The sequence below is a fragment of the Oncorhynchus nerka genome, linkage group LG8 (assembly GCF_034236695.1).
Source record: "Oncorhynchus nerka isolate Pitt River linkage group LG8, Oner_Uvic_2.0, whole genome shotgun sequence".
NCBI classification, from domain to species: Eukaryota; Metazoa; Chordata; class Actinopteri; order Salmoniformes; family Salmonidae; genus Oncorhynchus; species Oncorhynchus nerka.
In genome coordinates, this window is record NC_088403.1 from 27,263,541 (window position 1) to 27,291,191 (window position 27,651).

The 27,651-nt window shown below is 43.9% G+C and overlaps 2 protein-coding genes across 6 annotated transcripts; both read right to left on the bottom strand.

The window, feature by feature from the left end:
- Positions 1-335: 335 nt before the first annotated feature.
- LOC115133059 (mitogen-activated protein kinase 11-like) lies at positions 336-14,264 on the bottom strand. Of its 4 annotated transcripts, XM_029665893.2 has the most exons (13): positions 13,313-13,496; positions 13,089-13,196; positions 6,432-6,561; positions 6,264-6,322; positions 5,952-6,063; positions 5,389-5,418; positions 4,929-4,976; positions 4,695-4,809; positions 4,405-4,476; positions 3,875-3,954; positions 3,557-3,635; positions 3,199-3,372; positions 336-3,008 (listed from the first exon to the last, which is right to left on the bottom strand). In XM_029665893.2, the coding sequence occupies exons 3-13, from the start codon at positions 6,444-6,446 to the stop codon at positions 2,935-2,937; spliced, it is 858 nt and encodes a 285-aa protein (XP_029521753.1). In that variant the 5' UTR covers positions 6,447-6,561; positions 13,089-13,196; positions 13,313-13,496; the 3' UTR covers positions 336-2,934. The 4 variants fall into 4 exon arrangements, with proteins under 4 accessions (XP_029521753.1, XP_029521754.1, XP_064877682.1 ...); XM_029665894.2 differs by lacking the exons at positions 13,089-13,196; positions 13,313-13,496 and adding an exon at positions 14,040-14,264; XM_065021610.1 differs by lacking the exon at positions 13,089-13,196 and having other exon boundaries at positions 13,313-13,493.
- Positions 14,265-14,532: 268 nt separating this feature from the next.
- LOC115133808 (uncharacterized) lies at positions 14,533-20,751 on the bottom strand. Of its 2 annotated transcripts, none has more exons than XM_065021607.1 (10): positions 20,711-20,751; positions 19,623-19,767; positions 18,985-19,293; positions 18,553-18,718; positions 18,326-18,432; positions 17,460-17,807; positions 16,878-17,210; positions 16,126-16,680; positions 15,611-15,985; positions 14,533-15,208 (listed from the first exon to the last, which is right to left on the bottom strand). In XM_065021607.1, exons 2-10 carry the CDS (start codon positions 19,654-19,656, stop codon positions 15,150-15,152), a joined length of 2,286 nt encoding a protein of 761 aa, XP_064877679.1. In that variant the 5' UTR covers positions 19,657-19,767; positions 20,711-20,751; the 3' UTR covers positions 14,533-15,149. The 2 variants fall into 2 exon arrangements, with proteins under 2 accessions (XP_064877679.1, XP_064877680.1); XM_065021608.1 differs by lacking the exon at positions 14,533-15,208 and adding an exon at positions 15,217-15,409.
- Between the last annotated feature and the right edge of the window lie 6,900 nt (positions 20,752-27,651).

The following is a 27,651-nucleotide window of genomic DNA, read 5'->3' on the forward strand; positions in this document are numbered from 1 at the left end:
GCACATTGGCATATTTTTTCACCTAGTCGACTCAGAGATTCGAACCAGCAACACTCTTAACAGCTAGGCAACCTGCCGCCCTGGCTCCTTATTGTCTTACAATCAAGTCACAAGGAATGTTGCCAAAATGCTGTCTGTTGTCATGAGATAGCAAAGAGAGCTAGCCTAGCCTAAAAATAGGGATGAAAGTTATTTGAGTATTTTCCTGGCCTCACTTGGTTACACTTCCTTTCTGCTTTGATGCTGTTTTTATGCAGTCTCAAAAGTACAAATGTACATATAGGCCACACACACACAATTATTATATGAGTCTATGACACACACAGTAAGATAACTGGTGATGAATTGAGCTTTTATTGATGACAAGAGGAAGAAGAGGATACATGCATCGTCATGATGATCAGAAGGGTGGTCTCTCATAATACTGTTTCTGTTCTTTGGCTGAGAGATTATGACATAGTTTGATGCCCGCAGGCATGTTTGTTGGAAACATGCAAGAATGGAACTTGAAGGCAAATTGACACACACACACAAACAAAATGCCATGTATACTTAGACTTGCAACCCATAAAGCACTGGAAAGCTACTGTGTGTGTGTGGGCTGGGAGTATTGATGGAACTTTGGCCATGTGGAGGAGGAATGAGTAGGCCGTAACTCTGGAGTAAAGTGGTCTTTCATAATGCCACAACATGCTATGCCCATGACAGATTCTCACCACTGACATAGTGCTGCATACCGGCTGATAGGCTGCTGCGTGATACTTGGAAACATTAAGGAGTTTGTCCATACAACAATAGACTTCATCATTTTTGGGAGAAAACAAGACTGGATTGATTACATTTACATTACATTTAAGTCATTTAGCAGACGCTCTTATCCAGAGCGACTTACAAATTGATGCACGCATTCATGACGTTACCAAGACAGGGAATAGATCGATTTGATTTATTCTGAATATGTGTAACCAAATGTTTACTTGTTCATGCTGCATAATGGTGTTATAACTGTTGTAATAGAGTTGAGTTGGTTGACATCAACTGTCATGAGTTGTCATGGCATTATGACACAGAGTTGACATTCGGTTATTGATTGGAAATGCATATGGCAGAAATTGTACAGTTCAAATTCATGCCACCATAGAATGAAAAGACACTTTTTCTTTTTTAACATACAGTTTTGTATACATTCATCTTTTTTGCAGTTCTATTTAAATCCAACAAGTTTCCAATATCAACAATTGTACATGACACATACAGGACCGTAAATAGTCAAACATCAACCGAGAAAGAGTATTTCACATTATCTCTACTGTAATTGAGGCATTGTGTATATGATTGTTGTTGTAGTTCTTGGGCTAGTATATGTTGCAATTCCAGGAAAATTGAATTATTTTATTCCCCTGTAATTCGTTCACCTCCGTACGCCCCTTTAAAACATGCAGAATATTAGACCTCTGAAACTACAACATTCAGACCTGTAAATCCAATTTAAACTGCATGCATCTGGGAGTCACTGTGGGTAATGGTATCTGTGGGAGTCACTGTGGGTAATGGTATCTGCTGAATGTTCAGATGTAAACTTCAGCTATAGGTTTGGGTTTCTCTACAGAGCCAGGGACTAGTAAAACCTGTTGGACTAGAGCCAGTGGAATCTGAAATGGGTGATACCAGCAACAAATGCATAGCCTACATACAGGTAACTGCCAAAATAATGGAAAGTCTTGAGTTAATAAGAGATACAAATCTTATTGAAAGCAGGTTCTTCCACACAGGTGTGGTTTCTGAGTTAATTCATTAAAATCCCAACATGTTGAGTGTCACGCCCTGACCTTAGAGATCCTTTTTATTCTCTATTTTGGTTAGGTCAGGGTGTGACTAGGGTGGGCAATCTATGTGTTCTATTTCTTTGTTGGTCGGGTATGGTTCCCAATCAGAGGCAGCTGTCTATCGTTGTCTCTGATTGGGGATCATACTTAGGCAGCCTGTTTTCCACCTGAGTTTGTGGGATCTTGTTTTTGTACTATTGCTTTCCAGCCCTACAGAACTGTGCGTTTCGTTTTTGTATTTGCTGTTTTTTCAGTGTCATCAATTAAAGAAAGATTTACGCCTACCACGCTGCACCTTGGTCTAATCCATCTCTAAACGAACGTGACATTTAGGGTCATGTATAAAAATTCTGGGCTGGCCATTATTTTGGCCACCATGGCTATGCCCCCATAGGATAACAATGCCCCCATCGACAGGGCACAAATGGTCACTGAATGGTTTGATGTGTATGAAAACGATGTAAACCATATGCCATGGCCGTCTCAGTCACCAGATCTAAACCCAACTGAACACTTACGGGAGATTCTGGAGCGGCGCCTGAGACAGCGAAATGCGTGAAAGTCTTGACAACAATTCACTAGAACCCTCTGTCATTACCATGACATAACAGGTGTTATAAGCAGACTTAAACTGACATCCATTATGAGTGCTTATAAAATGTCTATGACAAAGATTTCCAGTGACCTGTAGCCAATGCCTATTTATCAGTTGGACCCTTGGGTAGGTTTGAAAACCCTAGTGCTACTTTCTCTCTCTGCCTCTCTCTCCTACCTCTTTTCAACAGACTGTAAACATATACCTATCAAAACATGCTCCCTGTAATCGTCGTAATGTGCGTATTCTCATCCCTATCAGTTCAACCAGACCTCCCCTCTCCCTGCTCCCCTTTTACAAAACTCATGACAGGCAGTCAAATAGCCAGTCACAGTGAGCAAGGGGAGGGGTGTCATGCCTCTAGGGGACACAGCGTTGTCTCTGATTGGCCCACAGTCTCTCTTTCTTTCGGATCCTCCCGCCTCCCCAATGCCGGCAGACAGACGGAGACAAGACGGCGGTCCTTCCTCAGCTGACGGGACAGACCGAGCAGAAGGAGGCAGGGTTTGTCTTTCACTGTTCCACCTGTAGACTGCTCGTTTCGCTGACAGGCGCTTTGATTCCATTCATCTCCTCGAACACCAGCTCTGTATAGGGGAGAGAGAGAGAGAGAGAAAGAAGATGAGGTGAAGAAAGAGGGATGAACAAAAGGTGAGGAGCAAGAGAGAACGTTTAGTTCTGGTCAAGAACATAGCAGAAAATAAATGTTGAATCTTTAAAAAAGAGAATCCCTCTTAACCTCCTCCACTCCAGCCACCCTCCATTTCTCTCTCTGACCTTTCCACTCCTCTAGCGTGCGGTCCTTGCTCTCCAGCGTCTGGTCGTAGGGCAGGGCCTCTGGTTCGTCGTCCGGGTCGTGGTACTGGGAGAAATAAGGGTGGGAGAGAGCCTCACTGGCCGAGACACGCCCGTCACAGTCCAGAACCAGCATGCGCTTCAGTAGATCCACAGCTGAGGGAGGGAGAGAGAAGAATGGAGTTGCAGAGAGAAAGATGGAGACCGAGATTAAGATGTAGGCGCAAAGTGAAAAATACTAACAAAGCTGCATTATGTAATCCATAGCCTTGGGTGACTATAGTCTTAGGTTAAAATTAGCCTCCAGCAAATTCAGTTATCCGGTATGACTCAGTCTCACCCATTGGGTTGGCTCCTCTGAATATCTTCTCTAAGTCCTGCTGGGGCATGAAGGGTAGAGACTGGATATATTTCTGAGCCTATGAATAGGAAGCAATGTACACACACGTGACAATGTGTACAGTACATTGCAGGGCCAATTGAGAAATCAATCATGCTACAAGCAAAATATCGAATAATCGATCATCAAATTAGTCAATCAATTACACCTATCAATGGATGTCAGGGGATAATCAGTATCATTAAAGCAATTTGCATTGATATAGCGAATGATCCATTCAACTTTCCCATCTCTCCCTCTATTTCTCCATCTTCTCACATGTTCAGAGGAGATCTTCTGTAGAAGGTCAGGGGTCGGGGTGCCCACCACCTCCATAATCCTCTTTAGCTGGTCGATATCTTAGATCAGGAGGGGTTAATTAAGGGCCATCATGACCGTGAAAAAGTAATTTGGTTGGCAGGACCAACTCTTTAGGTAGAACAACTGACTGAGGGTAGGCATACTTGACTTTGCTAGAACAGTGTTCTAGTGTTCGTTTTATGCAGACAGCATACTCCAACATTTGAGGACCCAATACATACACACAAAGCAGTAAATCACATTCCTATTTGTTTCAGTCTTTGACAGTCAATACAATTCAGTCCATTGTGAACTTCCTTTCCTTTCAGTCACTCTCAATACACCTCCCCTTCAGGCAGAAAGGCTATATCTCTAGATGGGATTGTAATGCAAATCTGGGAGGAGCTGATATGTGTCCACAGAGCAGTATGGGCGGTAACAGCGCTGGAGAACGGTTGGGGAGTGTAGTGCACTCTGTATCAAGTCATGTCTGTGTTAGTGAAGGATACAGTCGTTGCCGGGAAACAGGACCTTCCCCTTCAGCAGCTCTCCCATGATGCATCCCACTGACCAGATATCCACTGTAACAGAGGCGTTAACATTCAGTCGTCATAACAACAGGATTTTATGATTAGCCATAACGTCACAGATATAGCTAGATACTTTTTCTTTCTGGAAAGAACTGTTTGATGATAGAGTATGTGTTTGGTTGTAATATTAGGTGTCTGGTAATATGTGATGTGAAATGAGGATCTTGGGTTTATGATCATTCTTGGGTTGTGTGAGTGTGGATCTGTACCTGTCTGATTGTAGTGCATCCAGTTAAGCATGATCTCTGGCGCTCGATACCAGCGAGTCGCCACGTACCCCGTCATCTCATCATCCGTCTGTCTGGCCAATCCAAAGTCAAGGATCTGGGGGAGAGCGAGAGAGACACAGGTTGTCATGGTGATAGCCATTTCCGAGTTGGGGAAGGTTGTGTTGTGATAGTCTGAGGCGTTGAGGAGTTGGGCGGCTGGGTCACTGGTCTTACCCTCAGCTCGCAGTCCTCGTTCACTGCCACGTTACTTGGTTTCAGGTCCTGTGAGACAGACACATGAAAAGACAGACCGGTCAACACAAAGACTGTCTGAAGGACAGGGGAAAAGAAAGGGAGAAAGCCATGAACACAGACAGACCGAAAGGCAGATGGATAGATAGACAGACAGACAGGTTGAAACATATACTGGGTTTTACAAGCTGGGTGTTAGGCCTACAGGCACATGCAACAAGAAGCTCTCAGCACACAATGTCTCTCTAACACACTCACACAATATGATATTATCTACTTACACACATACTGGTACATTCTAAATACAGAATTGCCTTTAAAGACAACAAAGCACTCAGGAGAGGCAATTGCTCTCCAGAAGACTGCCTTTATGAAAAGAGGGGATGAGGAAAAATGAAAAGAGTGGGCAAGAAGAGAAGAAAAGAGGAAAGCCACCACTCACTCTGTGGATCAGTCCTGCTGAATGGATGTACTGTTCAGGGGGAGACGGGGAAAGGGACATGGCAGCGGGATGGGGGGAGGAGTGGGAGGAGCAAGGAAAGAATGGAGTGCGAGAGAGAGAGAGAGAGGTCAACAGTGTATTCTAACATTGGCCCCTGTCTAAAAGGGTCTACATTTTTTGTTCATTCCTTGGTAACTAGGTTTGCTAGCTACTAGGCTGGCTGGTCAGTCCCCTCTGAACTGTGTTGCCTAGTGAGGCAGGCATAATGTAGATTTCAAACTTAGCAGTATACCCAAGTTTGTAATCAAATGTGAAGGTACAGTATATATACCATTTCAGAGGATGTTAAGGGATATTCTAGTAAATTATAGCCAGTAATTTTATAGTATAAAAAGGATCATGATGATGGTGTTTGAGGTTTAATTGTGGCATCTTGAAATACGTAACAGTTGTCTTTGTGAGTAAAAACAATTATAATCAGGGAAGGTTGCTTTGTACTGTGAGTGTATGGGATAGTATGTAAAAAAATATGTCTAAACATGATGCGTTGGGGGGTTAACTACCTTGAGGCCCCTGAGCAGCTGGTAAATAAGAAACTGCACATGCTCATCAGAGAGACGCTGGAATTTGACTATGTTGTTCAGGTCTGCCCCCATCAAGTTGGTTACCAGGTAGCTGGAAAGAGGAGGAGGGAGGAGGAGGGAACTTTTAGAACAGTGCATGGAGATGTTCCAATTCAGTTAGACAGTACATGCCTTGAATCCTGGTGAAAAGCTCTATTTAAATGCAATATGTCATCATCTGAATAATCATGACAGTATAATTACTGTATGGGGTATGTTGGACATCCTGGTGCTCGTTCAGTAGTCACTCACACTTCATGGAAGTCCTCTAGCGATGCAGCAGGGGAGAATACATCCAGTAGTCCTATTACCTGTTCAGGGAGAAGGTTGATGCCAAAGAGTTACAACTCTATTGTGCATTATCAAGGCAATGTAGGTCAACTAGCCAACACGGGAGGTCTTCAACCACTCCTTACTCACGTTCTCATGTTTCATGTGCTTGAGTAGCCGGAGCTCGCGGTACGAGCGCCTACTGTGGATAAGGGACTGGAAAGGCCGAGACAGCTTCTTCACCGCCACCTTCTGTCGTAGCCGCACGTCATATGCTGAGCTGTGGGGAGCAAAGGAGAGAGAGAGGAGAGAGAGCAGCTTACAAAATGAAATGCATTGCTTCTAAACATGTTTTGCTCGTTAAATGATTAGATTCCTTGTTAGTGCAAATGGATGTCTGTGTAGTGTACTGGTGTTGCACTGCCGTCTTCGTTGTGACAGTGTTATTTCTACTTAGGCAGCATTTGGAGCAACATCTTACTCAATTCCGATGTTGCAAAGAGAGAAGGAGTGTTAGGGGAAATGAAAAAGATTCTAGGCAATAACATTATAGAGGAATGAAGAGACAAAGGAGTGTAGAAAGAGTAGAGGTCAGAGAGAGATTGAGGGAGAGCAAGAGATGAGGGAGGGGACAGGAAGTACCAGACAGGAAATAAGTGTTTGAGAAATCAAAAGATACTAGACTGAAGGAAAGAAGAAGCAGTAAAGGAGATGATAAAGAGGAAGTGTGAAGAACAGAGGAAGGAGAGGCAGCACAGAGCCACAACTCCACGAGAAGCTAAAACAGCATTCATGTAAATCACTGTCATTATCAACCTGACCGCTAACCCCTTTAACCAGCCTGTGAGGAGCGCTACACCATTACTATGTCCTTACCTGGGGCCTGCCATGTGTACAACACAAGGCCATGTGCACCCCATAATCAGACCGCATCGCCTTCAGACAACGCCAAGTGCATTCATTTCATTCACAGCCACAGAAGCACCTGCTGCTAGATGCCCGTTATATGTTTGCCAAACAGGCAGCTAGCACACCATCATCTTTCCATGACACAAGCCAGACATCTCCGTCTCTCTCTCACACACACACAGACACACCAGTCCTCTGCCATCTCATCTTCCATACATGGCTGTCTACCTCACTGCCAACAACTCCACAAGCAGTCTATGCATCGATTTCTGCAACTGACTCTGTCTTCCATCTCAGAATGTTTGATCAGCTGTTACATTAATGCACCTCAAGTTTCAAAAACAGAAAGAGTGGGTGAGGGGGAAGGGTGGCGTCAAAGGCAACGCAATATCTGATGCAAAGTCATTTGGTTTTCTCTCTCTCTCTCTCCATCTAGCTATCTATATTGACTTTAGTCTTATGCATATACAATCATTCAAAGGAAATAGTGGGGCAAACATGAAAGCATCTGCCAGAGCATCTTGTTTGCACATAGAATTCAAAATGAAGGTTGCTTTGCTTTTATTCTCCAGCATCTTGCTCCCCACAGCAGCTTGCATGTTAATCCCGATAGACAGTTCATGTACTTGAGATTCTATTTCATGTGTGCTTTCATCCGAGAGCTTTGGCGGCCATCGCTTGTCCTCTCACGTTGTAAACAAACTCTGCACAACAGCGTCGGCTAAATGGTACCGAAGTGACATGATAATAGCACTTTAAGCCCCTACAAACAAAAGCATATGGATATGCCATCTACAAAGTTACACAATGTGCTGACAAATACCACACACTCACAGTAGCCATGATTTGCATAGTGTTGCTGCAACAGTTGAAATAGGCACGTGGAAATGAGTTCGTTGACTAAATGAAACATTCATGGTGCAAGCGCAAACATTTGCACAACGCTATATTACTGTTACATAACGTTACACCAACAAAGAGTTCCCCAGTTCCATTGTGAAGAATATGTTTGGTATCATGGACAAGTTCTAAACCCATCAGTCAGAACGAATTAGAGTTATATTACTGGCCAAGACGTTCCAACTTCCTTTCAGGAGACCGATGGAAGGAAAAGTAACCATTGAAATTGAATTAGGGGTTTGCAGTCTGCATGCTGAGCGGGAAATGAGAAATGATACGACTTGGGAAAGCGAAGGGAAGTGGCAGTACGATGTCTCAAGAATGACAACTATTGTCATTACGCGTGACTGGTGTTTTGCAGTCTATGAAAAGCTTTCCAGTTATTGGAATAAAGTCTATTTGAAGTAGCAACCACATTTGTGAAAATCTCAGACATTCCAGTGCATTTTAAATGTGCACATTCATATATGATTTTTGATGTCTGCTGGTGTAATTATGGAAAACTAATACATGTGTCTATGTGATGTTCTGCATGGTATACAGTGAATGTGTGATATGAGTCTGCTTTAGTGCAGGTACGATAATACCTCTGTCTGATGGCTACGCCATTGAGAGCAGCTTGGCTGGCTGCATCACCGCTTGGTATGGCAGCTGCTTGGTATCCGACCATAAGGTGCTACAGATGGTAGTGTGTATGGCCCAGTACATCACTGGGGCCAAGCTCACTGCCATCCAGAACCTCTATACCAGCTGGTATAGTAGGAAGGCCCTAAAAGTTGCCAAAGACTCCAGCCACCCAAGTTATAGACTGTTCTCTCTGCTACCGGAGGGCAAGCGGTACCGGAGCACCAAGGGCTCCTGAACAGCTTCTACCCCCAAGCCATAAGATTGCTGAACAGTTAATCAAATGGCTACACTGACTATTTGCCAGTGGTGTAAAATACTTTAAAGTACTACTTAAGTAATTTTTTGGGGTATCTGTACTTTACTTTACTATTTATATGTTTGACAACTTTTACTTTTACTTCACTACATTCCTAAAGAAAAGTATGTACTTTTTACTTTTTACATACATTTTCCCTGATTTTGAATGCTTAGCAGGACAGAAAATTGACCAATTCACACACTTATCAAGAGAACATCCCTGGTCATCCCTACTGCCTCTGATCTGGTGGACTCACTAAACACAAATGCTTTATTTGTAAATTATGTCTGTTGGAGTGTGACCCTGGCTATCCGTAAATTTAAAAAAAGAAAATAGTGTCATCTGGTTTGCTTAATATAATGAATTTTAAATTATTTATACATCTAATTTTGATACTTAAGTATTATTTAGCAAATACATTTACTTTTGATACTGAAGTATATTTAAAACCAAATACGTTTTAGTATTTTGCTCAAGTAGTATTTTACTTCAGTCATTTTCTATTAAGGTATCGTTACTTTTACTCAAACAATTGGGTACTTTTTCCACCACTGCTGCTACTCTGTTTATTACATTTTACATTTAAGTCATTTAGCAGACGCTCTTATCCAGAGCGACTTACAAATTGGTGCGTTCACCTTAAGACATCCAGTGGAACAGCCACTTTACAATAGTGCATCTAAATATTTTAAGGGGGGTGAGAAGGATTACTTTATCCTATCCTAGGTATTCCTGAAAGAGGTGGGGTTTCAGGTGTCTCCGGAAGGTGGTGATTGACTCCGCTGTCCTGGCGTCGTGAGGGAGTTTGTTCCACCATTGGGGGGCCAGAGCAGCGAACAGTTTTGACTGGGCTGCGCGGGAACTGTACTTCCTCAGTGGTAGGGAGGCGAGCAGGCCAGAGGTGGATGAACGCAGTGCCCTTGTATGGGTGTAGGGCCTGATCAGAGCCTGGAGGTACTGAGGTGCCGTTCCCCTCACAGCTCCGTAGGCAAGCACCATGGTCTTGTAGCGGATGCGAGCTTCAACTGGAAGCCAGTGGAGAGAGCGGAGGAGCGGGGTGACGTGAGAGAACTTGGGAAGGTTGAACACCAGACGGGCTGCGGCGTTCTGGATGAGTTGTAGGGGTTTAATGGCACAGGCAGGGAGCCCAGCCAACAGCGAGTTGCAGTAATCCAGACGGGAGATGACAAGTGCCTGGATTAGGACCTGTGCTGCTTCCTGTGTGAGGCAGGGTCGTACTCTGCGGATGTTGTACAGCATGAACCTACAAGAACGGGCCACCGCCTTGATGTTAGTTGAGAACGACAGGGTGTTGTCCAGGATCACGCCAAGGTTCTTAGCGCTCTGGGAGGAGGACACAATGGAGTTGTCAACCGTGATGGCGAGATCATGGAATGGGCAGTCCTTCCCGGGAGGAAGAGCAGCTCCGTCTTGCCGAGGTTCAGCTTGAGGTGGTGATCCGTCATCCACACTGATATGTCTGCCAGACATGCAGAGATGCGATTCGCCACCTGGTCATCAGAAGGGGGAAAGGAGAAGATTAATTGTGTGTCGTCTGCATAGCAATGATAGGAGAGACCATGTGAGGTTATGACAGAGCCAAGTGACTTGGTGTATAGCGAGAATAGGAGAGGGCCTAGAACAGAGCCCTGGGGACGCCAGTGGTGAGAGCGCGTGGTGAGGAGACAGATTCTCGCCACGCCACCTGGTAGGAGCGACCTGTCAGGTAGGACGCAATCCAAGCGTGGGCCTGGCCGGAGATGCCCAACTCGGAGAGGGTGGAGAGGAGGATCTGATGGTTCACAGTATCGAAGGCAGCCGATAGGTCTAGAAGGATGAGAGCAGAGGAGAGAGAGTTAGCTTTAGCAGTGCGGAGGGCCTCCGTGATACAGAGAAGAGCAGTCTCAGTTGAATGACTAGTCTTGAAACCTGACTGATTTGGCTCAAGAAGGTCATTCTGAGAGAGATAGCGGGAGAGCTGGCCAAGGACGGCACGTTCAAGAGTTTTGGAGAGAAAAGAAAGAAGGGATACTGGTCTGTAGTTGTTGACATCGGAGGGATCGAGTGTAGGTTTTTTCAGAAGGGGTGCAACTCTCGCTCTCTTGAAGACAGAAGGGACGTAGCCAGCGGTCAGGGATGAGTTGATGAGCGAGGTGAGGTAAGGGAGAAGGTCTCCGGAAATGGTCTGGAGAAGAGAGGAGGGAATAGGGTCAAGCGGGCAGGTTGTTGGGCGGCCGGCCGTCACAAGACGCGAGATTTCATCTGGAGAGAGAGGGGAGAAAGAGGTCAGAGCACAGGGTAGGGCAGTGTGAGCAGAACCAGCGGTGTCGTTTGACTTAGCAAACGAGGATCGGATGTCGTCGACCTTCTTTTCAAAATGGTTGACGAAGTCATCTGCAGAGAGGGAGGAGGGGGGGGGGGGGGAGGAGGATTCAGGAGGGAGGAGAAGGTGGCAAAGAGCTTCCTAGGGTTAGAGGCAGATGCTTGGAATTTAGAGTGGTAGAAAGTGGCTTTAGCAGCAGAGACAGAAGAGGAAAATGTAGAGAGGAGGGAGTGAATCTTATCTTGGTTCATCATCTATCATGATTGCCTAGTCGCCTTTACCCCTACCTACATCTACATACTGTATTACCTCAACTACCTTGTACCCCTGCTCAATGACTCAGTACCGGTGCTCCTTGTATATATTTTTCTTACTTTTTAACTCTGCATTGTTGGGAAAGGGCTCGTAAGTAAGCATTTCTCAGTAAAGTCTACATCTGTATTAGGCACCTGTGACATTTTTTATTTGATCTGATATTCATTATATGAGCCTTTCTGATCAGATCATTGACCTCGGGCAAACAATCTCAGGAGGCTTTGCAGGGAAATTGAGGAGCACCAAGGATCAATATAACGACTCCAATTCTCCTCTGTATCCTCAGAAATAATGTCCATGGACTCCCAAGGCTCTCCCAGTCCCAACCCCCTATAAAATACCTCCCCAATTCCCAAACCCCCACCCCTCTGCTAATCAATCAGCTCTGCCATGGAGAAGATGGTGACAATGGGTGGAGCTCAGCCTGAACAATGCAGGGCTCAGAGAGAGAGAGAGGGAGAGAAAAAAAGTTAAAGAGAGATGGGAGATTGTGTGCAAGAATGTGAGTGTCCTTGCTGGCTAGACTGGTACTATGAGCAGTGGTGCCATTTTGTAGGGGTAGAAGATCACATGACTGCATTGCTCTGCATCTTGGTTGATGGTGTATTAGATGTGTATGTGAATCCACATAAATAATGAGTTTTGTTTTTAACTGTTCGAGAATTGTATTCGTCAAAAGAAGCAGACACAGGGATGGTCTTTTGTTTGAATTGTTGCTAGAGCAATGCTACCATGTCTATCTACTCAGCTTCCAAGGTCTTCATCAAATCAAACAGACATAACTGTGCCGATTTCACCATGATTTCTCAGTGGAGTAGTAAAACACTGCAGTTCTTCCCATCAATCAGCTAGGCTAAACTTCCATTAAATCTAATGGACCAATAAAGGCTTAGATATTGCTTGAGCTAACATGTAGTTTCTGTCCCTTCCTTCTCTTCCATGTCTGCTGCATCACAGATGTCTGTTGTCTGTCTCCCTGGGCTGATCCTCAGAAGATCACATCCTCACATCCCTCTGTCCTAGGAGATGAAAAAGCATTGGATTGACAGGCCATGGTTGGCTGTTTTACCAGCATATAAACAACAAAGAGAGCTCTGCCCACAATGTCAATCTAATCTATCTACCAGTGCTGTTACAGTAAAAGCACTTCATTTCCCTTCCCATGCATGGATCAATATGGATTGCATGTATGACACTCAAGTCGAGGTGTACACATCACCATGACACCTCGCCATGGCAACAGTGTCTATTCTCCCGCAACAGACAAAGAGTGATCCAAAATTAAAACAAGGAAATATTGCCCAACCCACTTGTGAGAAAAGAGGAACTCGTTCATGTGGAAATGTAGCCTATAAGAAGCACCTCAATGGGCTAGACAGGTGTGTGTGTGTGTGTGTGTGTGTGTGTGAGAAAGAAAGAGAGAGCTTGTATTTACTGTATGGGGAGGAGATCAGGTTGTGAAATTGATGTCTGTTGTTAGGTCAACAGACTGGTGGTCATGAATACAATGTTGAGATTTCTTCCCTGGGACCCTCTTCACTATCTGAAGTGAACATACACATATCAAAGATAAAAGTCCATAACAGCACAAATGTCTGAAAAAATACAAAAATACAAGATTTTTGCAGTCAGCAACACTGAGGTAGCCCCTACACATACCCATGGCTATACAGATGTGTTATGCATCCTTAGGTTGTTCAGTGCAGATCCCGCCGAAGTGCTGTCCCTGTTATCAGTAGCCCAAAAAGCCTTAGAAATCCTATTGAGAACTGTCACGATTCAGAGGATCTTCCGTAGCGCGTGGTTGCACGCGATAACTCCTTGTTGTTTCCGTTCGGTGCTGGAATCCTATGGGGCAGACTGAATCAGCTAATGTACATGCGAAGCTTAAGGTGTTTAAAGCCGCACCGAGAGGCAACAACTGTAGACAGTCTGCCGTTGGACTGATGACGCCCAGTATTTGGGAATGGTGTCAACGACAGATAAACCAATACAATTGGAAACGTAGCCTATATGACAGCATCATATTGATACCAATATAGTAGTCTAGTAAATCGACATTTAATAACAAACATGAAAATAACATTGAGGATTTTCTCGTGCATAACAACTAAAATAACTAGGCTACATGAACATGGATTATATTTGAATTTAAATAGGCCAAATAACTGCCTAATAACAATAAAAACATCCTCAGTAATGATAATAGCCTGGTAATTGCACAATAATAATGAGAATAGGCTATAAATAGGCTTGTTGTTTTTCCAATATTATCCAATAATGTATATTCATAATACAAACCACAAGGCTAAATGATGTTTTTCATCTGCATTGTATTGTGTGTATGGACAGCCTCGCCCCTCCCTCTTTCATATAGCCTACTCACCATACCGAACCGTAGGCCCCAGAGCCCACGGGAGTCAGGTTCTGGTACCGCTCGGGAACTTCCCATACAGTCTTGTTCAGCTCCTGCCGATAGTAGCCTGATCTGGCCGACATTTTTACAGTGAATAAGTTTTTTAGGACTGGACTGACAGCTCTGTCTGCACAATCCGCGGTAACTGGTGCACAGAGGGGAGCTGCTGGCCGTCTCGCTCTCTCTCTCTTGTTCTCTCTCTCTCTCTATCTCTCTCGATATTTCTGAGAAGGGGGTAGTGTAAGTAGAGAGATAGAGCTGGTAATAGACGATGTCTCAGATATGGGGCTTGCGGCGCGGAAGGGGGGGGGGGTGAGATAGGGGAGCGATTCCTCTCATTAATCTATTAGGATAGGCTCCTGCAAATAATATTGTTACACATAGCCTATGTAAACCTTATCATTTCCCTTTTTTATGTCTCCAAAATGCATGTTTTTGCACAGCTTAGGGTTTATGGCACATTGTTGCATCAATATAGCAGCGGTGTCAATTTCACAGAAGTCACAGTTGTCGCATGAAATGCATACATCTTTTAACACAATACTAAGTGTAATTATTTATTTTAATTAGACCTTTTATTTAACTAGGCAAGTCAGTTAATTAAGAACATATTCCTATTTTCAATGACGGCCTAGAAACAGTGGGTTAACTGCCTTGTTCAGGGGCAGAGCAACAGATTGTTACCTTCCAGCCCGTCCAACGCTCTAACCACTAGGCTAACTAGCCATCTTCTACAGTAGGCTACAGTGATCACACAAAAGTGAAATACTACATTTTAATTTTAATAACATTCTTTACTTTTTATCAACTCTATTTTTAAACAATCAAATTAGTACAGTTAATAACAGTCAAATAGCAATGGTTATAAATGAACATACAGTATCATTAAGTAATATAATGTAATAGTGAAAATTATAAATAAAAGTAATAAAAAGTTGTAATAATAGTAATATAAATAATAATAACAGTAATAATATGAAAAGTAGTAATAGTAGTGTAACAATATAATGAATTGAAATGCAGGTTCCTTCCAGACCTTGAGTGTGGTAGTCTCTCTAGTAGATTAGATCAACTATGCTGTTACATAGTGTCTGTCTGCAGACTGTCCAGGCTGCCATGGAGAGCCCTCTGGTGGAGATCTGTTGAAACATCATGGACAGTATGAGTGGACATGGAGGAGAGGTCATCAATGTATCTTATATTGCCAGGCCTTGCATTTGGTTTTAGATAATTAAGCTACAGTATACCACCGAGTGTAGTGAGTATAGACTCTGAGCCCCTCAGAGCAATTCAGATAGTAGCCAACTGTAGAGAGGGGGTGGCTGGGATGTAGATTGAGCCTTTTTCAATAGGGAGGTATGATCAGAGCATTGCATTAAGTAATACATTCCATAGAGCTGACATGACAGTCAAGACAGTAAATCTCTATTCCGCAGTAAACCATGACACTTCTATGTAATATTTGTCAATCTGCAACGTTCTGAATGTTCCACCCCTCTGAACAAGCCCCATAATAGAAGATCAAAAGAAAATCAACACACCTTGACAGATGAAGGTTAATTCCTGATGACAGGAAGCATCCAGCCACTTCAGTTCTCCGTTACCATCCCGGACCATCTTACCACAGTGGTAATTGATTGGGTTGAGAGGGAAGCAGCTGTGCCACTCTCTGTACTTCACCACCTTATCAACATCCCCACTGGTCCACAGCCAGGGGGCGCTCCACTCAAAGATGGACCGCTCCAGACCAATCCACACCCCCCCACATGGCAGCTCCACATTGGCCAGGAGCTGGGTCACGTCAGCCTGTACGGTCTGGTTGGTGATGTGCACCAGGTTGGACTTGGAGCCACGACTTTTACAGAACTCCAGGGCATTGATCCAGCTCTTGGACTCGTTGATGTAGTGCAGGTAATCTGCATGGACAAGACACAAACATAAAATTGCACACATGTAAATGCAAGTTCATGAACACAAAACCACAAAGAAAAAGCCCAACAATTGTCACTTGTACACCTTTGTACAGATTGGTACAGAATGTAGCTCCATGTCTCACCAGGATGGAGTGGAGAAGTTGCACTACTGGGTGAGGATGTAGGATTCCAGTCTGGGGAGGTGGGACACGATGAGGTCAGTTGTCCACTGGAAGTTGATGTTGGTGGTGTTGTCGACTCTCCATTAGTAGTGGTAGTTGGTGAGATGGTGGACTGTCCATTAGTCGTGGTAGGTGGTGAGGTGGTGGACTGTCCATTAGTAGTGGTAGTTGGTGAGGTGGTGGACTGTCCATTAGTAGTGGTAGGTGGTGAGGTGGTGGACTGTCCATTAGTCGTGGTAGGTGGTGAGGTGGTGGACTGTCCATTAGTAGTGGTAGTTGGTGAGATGGTGGACTGTCCATTAGTCGTGGTAGGTGGTGAGGTGGTGGACTGTCCATTAGTAGTGGTAGTTGGTGAGGTGGTGGACTGTCCATTAGTCGTGGTAGGTGGTGAGGTGGTGGACTGTCCATTAGTGGTTGTAGGTAGTAAAGTGGTAGGTGTTGTGGTGGAAATAGGGCTGGTGGTTTCAGAGGTAACAGGAATGGTCAAATCCCCTGTGGTGTTAAATGGGTGTTCATCTGTCAGAATGAAGTAGAATACATATACATTTAGGCACATTTTTATAATTGATAGAAAAACAAAGTAGGCCTACTCTATATAAAATGTTATCATATTAAAACTAGGATTTTCTTGGTGTAGATTCTGTACAATTTAGTCATTGATTGACTGACTAAAACACTTCAGTTTGATAACACTCTCACGTGGTTCAACTTACCTCCATAGCAAAGGAAAATACATTGACTAGAGCAATCTTTTGGTGTCCATTTTCTGTTTGAGTTCAGCTGTACACAGTTTCCACCGCCCATGGTATGTTCCCATTGCTGAAATGGTTCTTCATTTGACCAATTCCATAGTTTGTTCTTCTGCTGAAGTCCAATCCAGGTTTCCCCTGTAGTCACCTCATCAAAGGCTTCCTGTTCTTTCTGGTTACAGATGCTCGCCAGTTCTATGCCTTTTATTTTCCTGCAGTCTGTCACAGCATCCTGTTGCGTCTTTGGCTCCTGCATCAGCTCATACACCTTCTCTGTTGTTCCATTACCATGACGAACTTACAGGAGGGAAGGTGAAAAGTGACACATCAGATTTCATGAGGCAGTTAATGACTAAACAGAATAAGAAATAAACTTGGAAGTTACAGATGATAACCAAATTAATAAAGTGTTCGAGATCTGATTAGATGAAGAATACAGTATTAGGGTAGGGGTTGTTAAATCAATTAGTCAATCCCATTTGTTAAATGACAAGTTTGATTTTCCATTTATAGAAAGAGACAGTGAGTGAGTTAGTCAGTCCTTACCTCGTTGACACATATACTGTCTTTGAGCTGCACAAGTCACTGGTTTCCAATGAGATGAAATAGACAAGACACAGTCGTAATCTTTAGTGTGGACACCAAAACCTTTTTCCCAGTTAAAGAACATGAAGTCCTGTCCATCAGACCACTTCCACTTTTCAGTTGGACCAGACCTATGGAGCCCAATCCACACATCACCACTGAAATCACCCAAAGAGGATTGAATTGCCTTCCAATCCTCTTCTGTGTGTATGATGGACAGGTTTGTGTAGTGTTGTCTACAGTATTCTTGTGCTTCGGTCCAGTTTTTCTTCTCAGGGACGAGGCTGTACTTTTTGGCTGAGTAGGTGACTGTTTGAAACACAGAGGAAATGCTTATCAGATTGCTTGTTGTGTTGATTGGAAAACCTTATCATCTTTAGCTTCCATTATCTATTCTAAATTAAGGCAACACATAATGTTTTATAGCAGAGTAATATAGACATGACAGAGGCACATTCAGAAATTGGCAGACTCATTCAATCCTCCAACCAATTTGTTTTATGAATATGGACGTGTCCTGTGCATCAATGACTAAAAGTGAACACATAGTAATGATAATATTCTATAGAGTTTACACATCATTGGTCTGAAACGGCTCTCTTCAAAGAGCTCTGATGCTGGATTGATGACGTTCAATAAGTTACACCTTCAACAGAGATGATGGAATCAACAGAAACACAACATGACAGAGTTTGATATCCATGTCAATGTTATCCTGTTGAAGAGGGCCTATTAACAAAGTTTACCTCTGTGATTATTAGATATTGGCTAGATATTCAATGGCCAAAACAAATGATGAATCAAGTCATGTCATTGTATGTACTCACCTTTACCACTGCAGTTTCTCAGAGAGTAGCCTGAGGTTGCATGTTGGAGGTGCTGTATTGTAATTTCAGGCATATGACCAGTTGAGGCCTTCAGGAAACATTTGTTTCTGTGGGATAAATATCACAAAAAATGTGGTAGTAGTTATCAGAATGGTGCTGATTCAAAAATGATTTTGCTGCCTTTATTTGCCCAAGCATAAAAAAATATATAATTTTTGAGCATGTACCTGTGGACTATTATTCCTGCGTTTTCATCAACAAATGTGAAGTACTGGCATGTGTCATTTTTGGTGCATTCCTGCCTGCACTGACTTGCATTTTTGGTTGTAAATGGCTGATTCGCAATATTGTTCCCCAGAAAATGGACTTCTTCCAGTAGGTCCCTCACACAACCTGTAACCAAGACATACTGTATTTCACCACACAGACCATCAGAAATAAACACAGGATAAAGATAAACTAGGCAGCAAAAGGATATTACCAGTAGTGCAGACTTTGTTAGCGAGAGAACAAACTGATACACAATAGTGATGCACTAATACAACATTCATACATGGAGATGAAGACTTTAAACCTTCATGTTCCTTCCTACTGTAAGGTGACATCGGCACTGAGCAAAACCCATTGTTAACCCATAGTCTGAAGTGAGCAACACTTACCTTTGACTACCTTCAGGCTGTAGAATTGTTTAAGATCATTGAACCATCCAGGGACATAGACTCTGCAGCAGTATCTCCCACGGTCTGTCGGCTGTAGCTTTAAAATGGTGAGATTCACTGTTCCAACTTCAGCGTTAATTTTATATTTGGATTTATCTTCCATTATGGGATCAGTACACTGAAAAGTTCCACAACTTCTGCCCCAGCATGTCTCAATCTTTTTATCCCCTAGGTATGTGCAGACAAGGGTAACAGAGGTTCCCTTTAGTACTGACACCTCAGTCCCAAACACTGGTGAGGACATGGCTGCTGTGGGGATAAATGTCACATCAGAAAGATGTTATTTTTGGGATGGTCAATCTCTTTCTCTGTTTAGATTGTGACACCGACATCAACATTAGGGCTAGCATTTCAACTTCATAATCACTGTACTAAAATGTGAATGTGTCAACTCAAGGAGAGAATTCTGTAGATGTCATCTAAAATGTTGTTTAAACTGAAGCTCATTGTACATAAATAGATGTTGACAGGTTCTGAACCACTACCCAACTACTTTGAATACATGGTCAACTAGATAAGTCATAGCAGGTTGGTCTATAATACCAAAAGAGGAATATTCATCCCATCTGAACTCTTACCCAGTAGCAGGAGTAGAAGTACTGGCTGTATCATGACCACTGTGAAAAGATTGTGGTTTAATGCTCCCAACCCTTATATTGCAACTCAAGAGAAGCGTTGTTGTTGTGAACAAATGTTAAAACACAATCATTTGTCAATCCAGACCTGTTTGAAAGATTTCACGTAGAACAAAATATTTAAGAAGGAATTGTCTCTTTGTTCGATTTGAAGTCTGAACTAATGTGCACAATTTCCTTCTGAGAGTTAACAGGCAGTGTTGTACCTTTCCAGTTAAACAAAATGACAAAGTGATGTTAAGGTGATTTGACTACCAAAGTAGCATTGCAGGTACTCTATGGAAACATTACATGGAATAAACTTTAATTAACCAAACATGCACTTTGAAAGAAGTAAAAAATATAGTCTAATTTCAGGTAAATGTGATGAGATTTAAAAGTGTCTCAAGTCTCTCTAAATCTACTGATTTCCACAATTTCTTTGATATGCATAAGATATGTTTTGACTCACACTGTTATCAAACAATTGTTATCAAATTAGATTTGACTTCGACCTGAAAGGGTTCTTTGACTGTTCCCATAGGAGAACCCTTTGAATAAGCCATATGGGTTCCATGTGGAACCATTTCACAGAGGAAAATATTATTCTATGAACAAAAACGGTTATTCAAAAGGTTCTCCTATGAGGACAGCTGCAGAACCCTTTTGGAACCCTTTTTTTCTAAGAGTGCAGGAGCGGACAGGGACCAGTATTCATTTCTAAAACACTGACCCATTTTTTTTCTTTGTGCTGACCCAACACTGGCCCATTTGTTTCTACCTTGATGCCCAGATTATTAGCCAGATTATTAGCCAGATAGTGATAAAAAAAAAACAAGGTAGAATGGCTCACTTGGCTAAAAGTGGACCAGCCCATCTGGCTTTTTCGGCAGTTTACGCCACTTTACGAGTGTAGTCAGTCTCAACTTCATCAAAGTACACAGATTACTAAGCAAACATATCCTAATGATTACCTCTTCATAGAAAAGCACAATGTTTCAGTTTATCAGGATAATAATGTATAATGCAGCTTGAAATGATGGCACACCTACCCAGTTAGCTGTCCTCTTTCCCTCCCCAGAGCTTGGTTGTGAGATGGGGAGACCGGGGAAAGAGAGGTGAGTTTATAGAGTTTCTCTCCTCCCTCTCTGCTGACCAGGTGAACACACCCAGGAGATGCTGAAACTTCAGCTCCAACCCCTCCCTCCACATAAACAAACACTGACCAATAGACCCAATGTATTTTCTCTGTTATTACAGTGGACTTTATACATTGTTAGAAATAAAGTCATCTACGTTGCTTGATCAAATATACATTTCTGTTAGTGTATCAAATTCACATTTGTGACAATAATTTGCAGTACATTTGGTAAATAGGAATCAATCCATTTATTACTCTGATTAATGAGACATGAAGATATGTGGTTAAAGTAACAAAGAAAACACCAAATATATCATTGTAACCTGTGTCAGTGAGTTCTCCCAGTTCCAGGCAAAGCAGGTCACCTTCCGACATCCCAATGCATTGTAAATAAAGTCCTGTTTTCTATGTGGTACCTGAAGAGTTTTGGCAGCCTAATCCCCAATTGTGTAAACAAAGTTCAATGTGTTTCTGTATGTACAAAAGCCCATAGTTCCTGGTATGAACATGTCGTAGTCCATACGGGTAATTTTGTTGGATTTCAGTGCTACTGTACAAGTAGATACATTAGGATGTAGTTTTACTTCCTTGTCTCTATGTTGATGTGGATAATCATGTTTGCTAGGCCTACATGATGACTTTGTTATTACATTTACATTTAAGTCATTTAGCAGACGCTCTTATCCAGAGCGACTTACAAATTGGTGCGTTCACCTTAAGACATCCAGTGGAACAGCCACTTTACAATAGTGCATCTAAATCTTTTAAGGGGGGTGAGAAGGATTACTTTATCCTATCCTAGGTATTCCTGAAAGAGGTGGGGTTTCAGGTGTCTCCGGAAGGTGGTGATTGACTCCGCTGTCCTGGCATCGTGAGGGAGTTTGTTCCACCATTGGGGGGCCAGAGCAGCGAACAGTTTTGACTGGGCTGCGCGGGAACTGTACTTCCTCAGTGGTAGGGAGGCGAGCAGGCCAGAGGTGGATGAACGCAGTGCCCTTGTTTGGGTGTAGGGCCTGATCAGAGCCTGGAGGTACTGAGGTGCCGTTCCCCTCACAGCTCCGTAGGCAAGCACCATGGTCTTGTAGCGGATGCGAGCTTCAACTGGAAGCCAGTGGAGAGAGCGGAGGAGCGGGGTGACGTGAGAGAACTTGGGAAGGTTGAACACCAGACGGGCTGCGGCGTTCTGGATGAGTTGTAGGGGTTTAATGGCACAGGCAGGGAGCCCAGCCAACAGCGAGTTGCAGTAATCCAGACGGGAGATGACAAGTGCCTGGATTAGGACCTGCGCTGCTTCCTGTGTGAGGCAGGGTCGTACTCTGCGGATGTTGTAGAGCATGAACCTACAAGAACGGGCCACCGCCTTGATGTTAGTTGAGAACGACAGGGTGTTGTCCAGGATCACACCAAGGTTCTTAGCGCTCTGGGAGGAGGACACAATGGAGTTGTCAACCGTGATGGCGAGATCATGGAATGGGCAGTCCTTCCCCGGGAGGAAGAGCAGCTCCGTCTTGCCGAGGTTCAGCTTGAGGTGGTGATCCGTCATCCACACTGATATGTCTGCCAGACATGCAGAGATGCGTTTCGCCACCTGGTCATCAGAAGGGGAAAGGAGAAGATTAATTGTGTGTCGTCTGCATAGCAATGATAGGAGAGACCATGTGAGGTTATGACAGAGCCAAGTGACTTGGTGTATAGCGAGAATAGGAGAGGGCCTAGAACAGAGCCCTGGGGACGCCAGTGGTGAGAGCGCGTGGTGAGGAGACAGATTCTCGCCACGCCACCTGGTAGGAGCGACCTGTCAGGTAGGACGCAATCAAGCGTGGGCCGCGCCGGAGATTCCCAACTCGGAGAGGGTGGAGAGGAGGATCTGATGGTTCACAGTATCGAAGGCAGCCGATAGGTCTAGAAGGATGAGAGCAGAGGAGAGAGAGTTAGCTTTAGCAGTGCGGAGGGCCTCCGTGATACAGAGAAGAGCAGTCTCAGTTGAATGACTAGTCTTGAAACCTGACTGATTTGGATCAAGAAGGTCATTCTGAGAGAGATAGCGGGAGAGCTGGCCAAGGACGGCACGTTCAAGAGTTTTGGAGAGAAAAGAAAGAAGGGATACTGGTCTGTAGTTGTTGACATCGGAGGGATCGAGTGTAGGTTTTTTCAGAAGGGGTGCAACTCTCGCTCTCTTGAAGACAGAAGGGAAGTAGCCAGCGGTCAGGGATGAGTTGATGAGCGAGGTGAGGTAAGGGAGAAGGTCTCCGGAAATGGTCTGGAGAAGAGAGGAGGGAATAGGGTCAAGCGGGCAGGTTGTTGGGCGGCCGGCCGTCACAAGACGCGAGATTTCATCTCATGAAGTTGATTCATGTATAACAGCCATCAACAACATGAATAAGGACAAGAACCCCACACCTCTCCCCTGCTATCAATGAGCCCGTGTTTATGACTGAAATAGCTGCCCCAACACATCATGACACCAGTGAAAATTCAAATGACATCCAAATGTTGTTTAGGTTCATAACATGGATAGTGTCATACTGTCACACCCACAACTGTCCGTCTGTCTGTCTCGATACTGTCAGTTCCATGAAGGCTGCCACTTGGATGTGGGCACATAATTCTACATTGTTGTGATTTCAAATCAAACTTTATTTGTCACATGCGCCGAATATAACATGCTTACTTACAAGCCCTTAACCAACAGTGCAGTTCAAGAAAGAATTAAGAAAATATTTACCAAATGAAGTAAAAAATAATAAAAAGTAACACAATAATATAACAATAACGAGGCTATAGACAGGGGGTACCAGTACCGAGTCAATGTGCGGGGATACAGGTTAGTCAAGGTCATTTGTACATGACTTGCCTAGTTAAATAAAACAAATAAAAAGGTAGGGGTGAAGTGACTATGCATAGATAATAAACAGCATAGCAGCAGCGTAGCAGCACCGTAAAAATGTCTATCTAAATAAATGGGTGGCCATTTGGTTAATTGTTCAGCAATCTTATGCCTTGGGGGTAGAAGCTGTTAAGGAGCCTTTTGGTCCTAGACTTGGCGCTCTGGTACAGCTTGCTGTGCGGTAGCAGAGAAAACAGTCTATGACTTGGGTGACTGGGGTCTTTGACAATTTTTTGGACTTTCCTCTGACACCGCCTAGTATAATGGTTCTGGATAGCAGGAAGCTTGGCCCCAGTGATGTACTGGGCCATACGCATTACCCTCTAGTGTCTTATGGTCAGATGCCGAGCATTTGCCATACCAGGCGGTGATGCAACTGGTCTGGATGCTCTCAATGGTGCAGCTGTAGAACCTTTTGAGGATCTGGGGACCCATGCAAAATATTTTCAGTCTCCTGGGGGGGGGGGGGGGGGAAAGGTGTTGTCGTGCCCTCTTCACGACTGTCTTGGTGTGTTTGGACCATGATAGTTTGTTGGTGATGTAGACACCAAGGAACTTGAAACTCTCGACCCGCTCCACTACAGCCCTGTCGATGGTAGTGGGGGCCTGTTCGGTCCGCCTTTTCCTGTAGTCCACGATCTGCTCCTTGGTCTTGCTCACATTGAGAGAGCGGTTGTTGTCCTGGTACCACATTGCCAGGTCTCTGACCTCACTATAGACTGTCTCATTGTTGTGGGTGATCAGGCCTACCACTGTTTGGTTGTCAGCAAACTTAATGATGGTGTTGGAGTCGTGTTTGGCCATGCAGCCGTTGGTGAACAGGGAATACAGGAGGGGACTAAGAACACACTACTAAGGGGCCCAGGTGTTGAGGATCAGCGTGGCATATTTCCTACTCTTATCACCTAGGGTGGCGTGTCAGGAAGTCCAGGATCCAGTTACAGAGGGAGATGTTAGTCCCATGGTCCATAGCTTAGTGATAAACTTTGTGGGCACTATGGTGTTGAATGCTGAGCTATTGTCAATGAACAGAATTATCACATAGGTGTTCCTTTTGTCCAGGTGAGAAAAGGCAGTGTGGAATGCAATTGAGATTGCTTCCACTGTGGATCTGTTGGGGTAATATGCAAATTGGAGTGGGTCTAGGGCAGGGGTCCCCAAACTTTTTCCTGTGAGGGCCACATAACTTTTCCCTTCTCTGATGGGGGGCCGGTGTCAGTTTGTAACAGAAAAAGTGTGACGATCGTAGGGGAGCTTAAAAAATTTATTGTTTTCCAGAAAGCCACACATAACCAAATAACCCTTTCCAGGTTCTTTACAGAAAAAAAAGTCAGGAAACAAATAATAACACTATTAATGAAATAAATAATAACTAAATAACCCTCTCTGAGTTCTTCACAGAAAAAAACAGGAAATAAATAATAACTAAATAACTCTCTCTGGGTTCTTCATAGAAAAAAAAGCCATGGAACATTAACTTTCTGTCGTGCCATGCACAATCTTAACAGATAAAAGTTCAGCTCAGTTGTCAGAGCAGAATCTCTCTGACACATATGAGCAGTCTCTTAAAGTTCTTGTGTTCCTTCCTTATAATCCTTTTGTAGGTTCCAGTAGGCTTGTAGACACCGCTGTTTGCAGCTCTCTCTCATCAACTTCCCTGTGAAAACCACAAAAGAAGCAGGTTGAGAAACTGAACTAAGTGATACAGCACCTACACAGCACAATACATTTCACTACCAGTATGGTTGTAAAGATGGATTTTATCCCAGTAGATTTTATTATGATTATATTTGTTTATGCTCAGAATGACTCATTCAAGTCAGAAAAGTGAGCTTACCTATGTATGTTCATCAGTGTGAACTGTGGGCCTGCATCTGGCTGGTGAGAAGTTGAATATCAGGTTCCATTCTAGTTACAGCCAGTCTCAAGCACTGATGCAAATGTTCATCTGTCAATCTTGATCTCATCGGGGTTTTCAGCAGTTTCATGCGAGAAAAGGTTTTCTCGCAGATATACGTGCTGCCAAAAACTGTGGACATTTTCATTGCCTATTTTTTGATGTTTGGATATGTGTCGTTTGGGAGGGCGGCATAGAAGTCAATGAGACTGTTGGGCTTGAATGCGTCTTTCAGAACTCACTTTTCAGCTGGGAACGGGACCGCTGGGTTCTCTGTCGACAGGTTTTGGGTAGCAGGAAGATGGACGAAGTTGCGCTTTTTCACTTGTTCCAAAAGCAGCGCTAATTTCACCTCAAATGCTTTTATGTGTGAATACATGTCGCAAATGAGTTTCCCCTCGCCTTGTAGCTGCAAGTTAAGGCTGTTAAGTATTTCTGTCACATCTGTTAAAAATGCGAGGTGCCATTTCCATTCTGGGTCGATCAGCTCTGGGACCGTTTTGTCTTTTAAATGAAGAAATGCGTTAATTTCGGGTAGCAGCTCGTAAAAACGCCTCAAAACTCTGCCCCGGCTCAGCCATCGGACCTCTGTGTAGTACAGCACATCTCCGTGCGTAGACTCCAGTTCAGACAGGAATTCTTGGAACTACCTGTGTTTAAGTCCCTTTGCTCTGATGAAGTTTATGCACGACACCACAACCTTCATTACAGAATCCCACTTCAACACTTTGCAGCACAGTGCTTGCTGGTGAATTAGGCAGTGGACTCGTAGCGGGGCGGTGAGACCCCTTTTTTCCAACTCCCGGTTCATGCGTCCTATTAGACCGCGAGTTTCGCCCACCATGCTAGGAGCCCTGTCAGTCGTGATGCTAGCTAGCTTTGACCAGTCCAGGTCCAACTTCTCCATGGTTTGGCACACTTTGTCAAAAATATCCTCTCCCGTTGTAGTCCCTTTGAGACTTTGGAGGGCTGCCAGCTCCTCGCATATCTCAAAGTTTGCGCTAACTCCACGAATAAAAATGAGCAGTTGCGCTGTGTCTTGCACGTCCGTGCTCTCATCCAGTGCTAATGAAAAAAGTCAAATTCTTTCGTCTTCTGCTGCAGCTGGGCATATACATTACTCCCGATTTCTTCAACGCGTCTGGTGATTGTACTCGCCGACAGACTTACGGCATTAAATGCATCTTTCTTCTCGGGACACACCTCCTCCGCGACAGCATCCATACATTTCTTAACAAACTCTCCGTCAGTGAAAGGCTTACCGCTTCTTGCTATCAGTTTAGCAACCCGAAAGCTGGCCCGAACGGATGCCTGGTTCAGCTGAGCTTGGCGTACAAATGTATTCTGCTGAGATAGTAGTCCACTTTTTAGCTTTGAGAGTTTGTCTGCTCGTATTTGGCCTTGCAAGCTATCGTACTTGTCTTTGTGACGGGATTCATAGTGTCGGCGAAGATTGTATTCTTTGAATACCGCCACCGTCTCTTGACAGATGAGACAAACAGCCTTTTCTTTGCATTGAACAAAAAAAAAATTGTTTGTCCACTGCAGGTTAAATACCCTGCATTCTGAATCAATTTTTCTCTTACCTAACCTTTTCGCCATTATTCCGTTCTCTCTTTGACAGGGCCGGGCCTAGGATTTTTTTTCTGGAGGCCAAATAGGAAAAAAATTTGATAGCGTCTCTGGTATTGTTCAGAGGGCCGGGCCAAATGTGCTGACGGGCCGTATCCGGCCCGCGGGCCGTAGTTTGGTGACCACTGGTCTAGGGTATCCAGGAGGATGCTGTTGATGTGAGCCATATATATATTTGTAAATATTTTACCCCTTTTTCTCCCCAATTTCATGGTATCCAATTGTTTTTTAGTAGCTACTATCTTGTCTCATCGCTACAACTCCCGTACGGGCTCGGGAGAGACGAAGGTTGAAAGTCGTGCGTCCTCCGATACACAACCCAACCAAGCCGCACTGCTTCTTAACACAGCGCGCATCCAACATGGAAGCCAGCCGCACCAATGTGTCAGAGAAAACACTGTGCACTTGGCAACCTTGGTTAGCGCGCACAGTGCCC

Excerpts from the sequence above, each read along its gene's own strand:
- LOC115133059 (XM_029665894.2), bottom strand. The coding sequence starts at position 14,152 with ATGTCGGCCAGATCAGGCTACTATCGGCAGGAGCTGAACAAGACTGTA. Across the intron at positions 4,977-5,388 it reads CAGCAGGACTGATCCACAGA|GACCTGAAACCAAGTAACGT; the intron begins GTGAGTGGTGGC and ends TCTGTCTCACAG. Across the intron at positions 3,636-3,874 it reads AGAAGATCTCCTCTGAACAT|GCTCAGAAATATATCCAGTC; the intron begins GTGAGAAGATGG and ends TCCTATTCATAG.
- LOC115133808 (XM_065021607.1), bottom strand. The coding sequence starts at position 19,656 with ATGATACAGCCAGTACTTCTACTCCTGCTACTGG. Across the intron at positions 19,294-19,622 it reads ACTTCTACTCCTGCTACTGG|CAGCCATGTCCTCACCAGTG; the intron begins GTAAGAGTTCAG and ends TTATCCCCACAG. Across the intron at positions 15,986-16,125 it reads AACTTCTCCACTCCATCCTG|ATTACCTGCACTACATCAAC; the intron begins GTGAGACATGGA and ends TTGTCCATGCAG.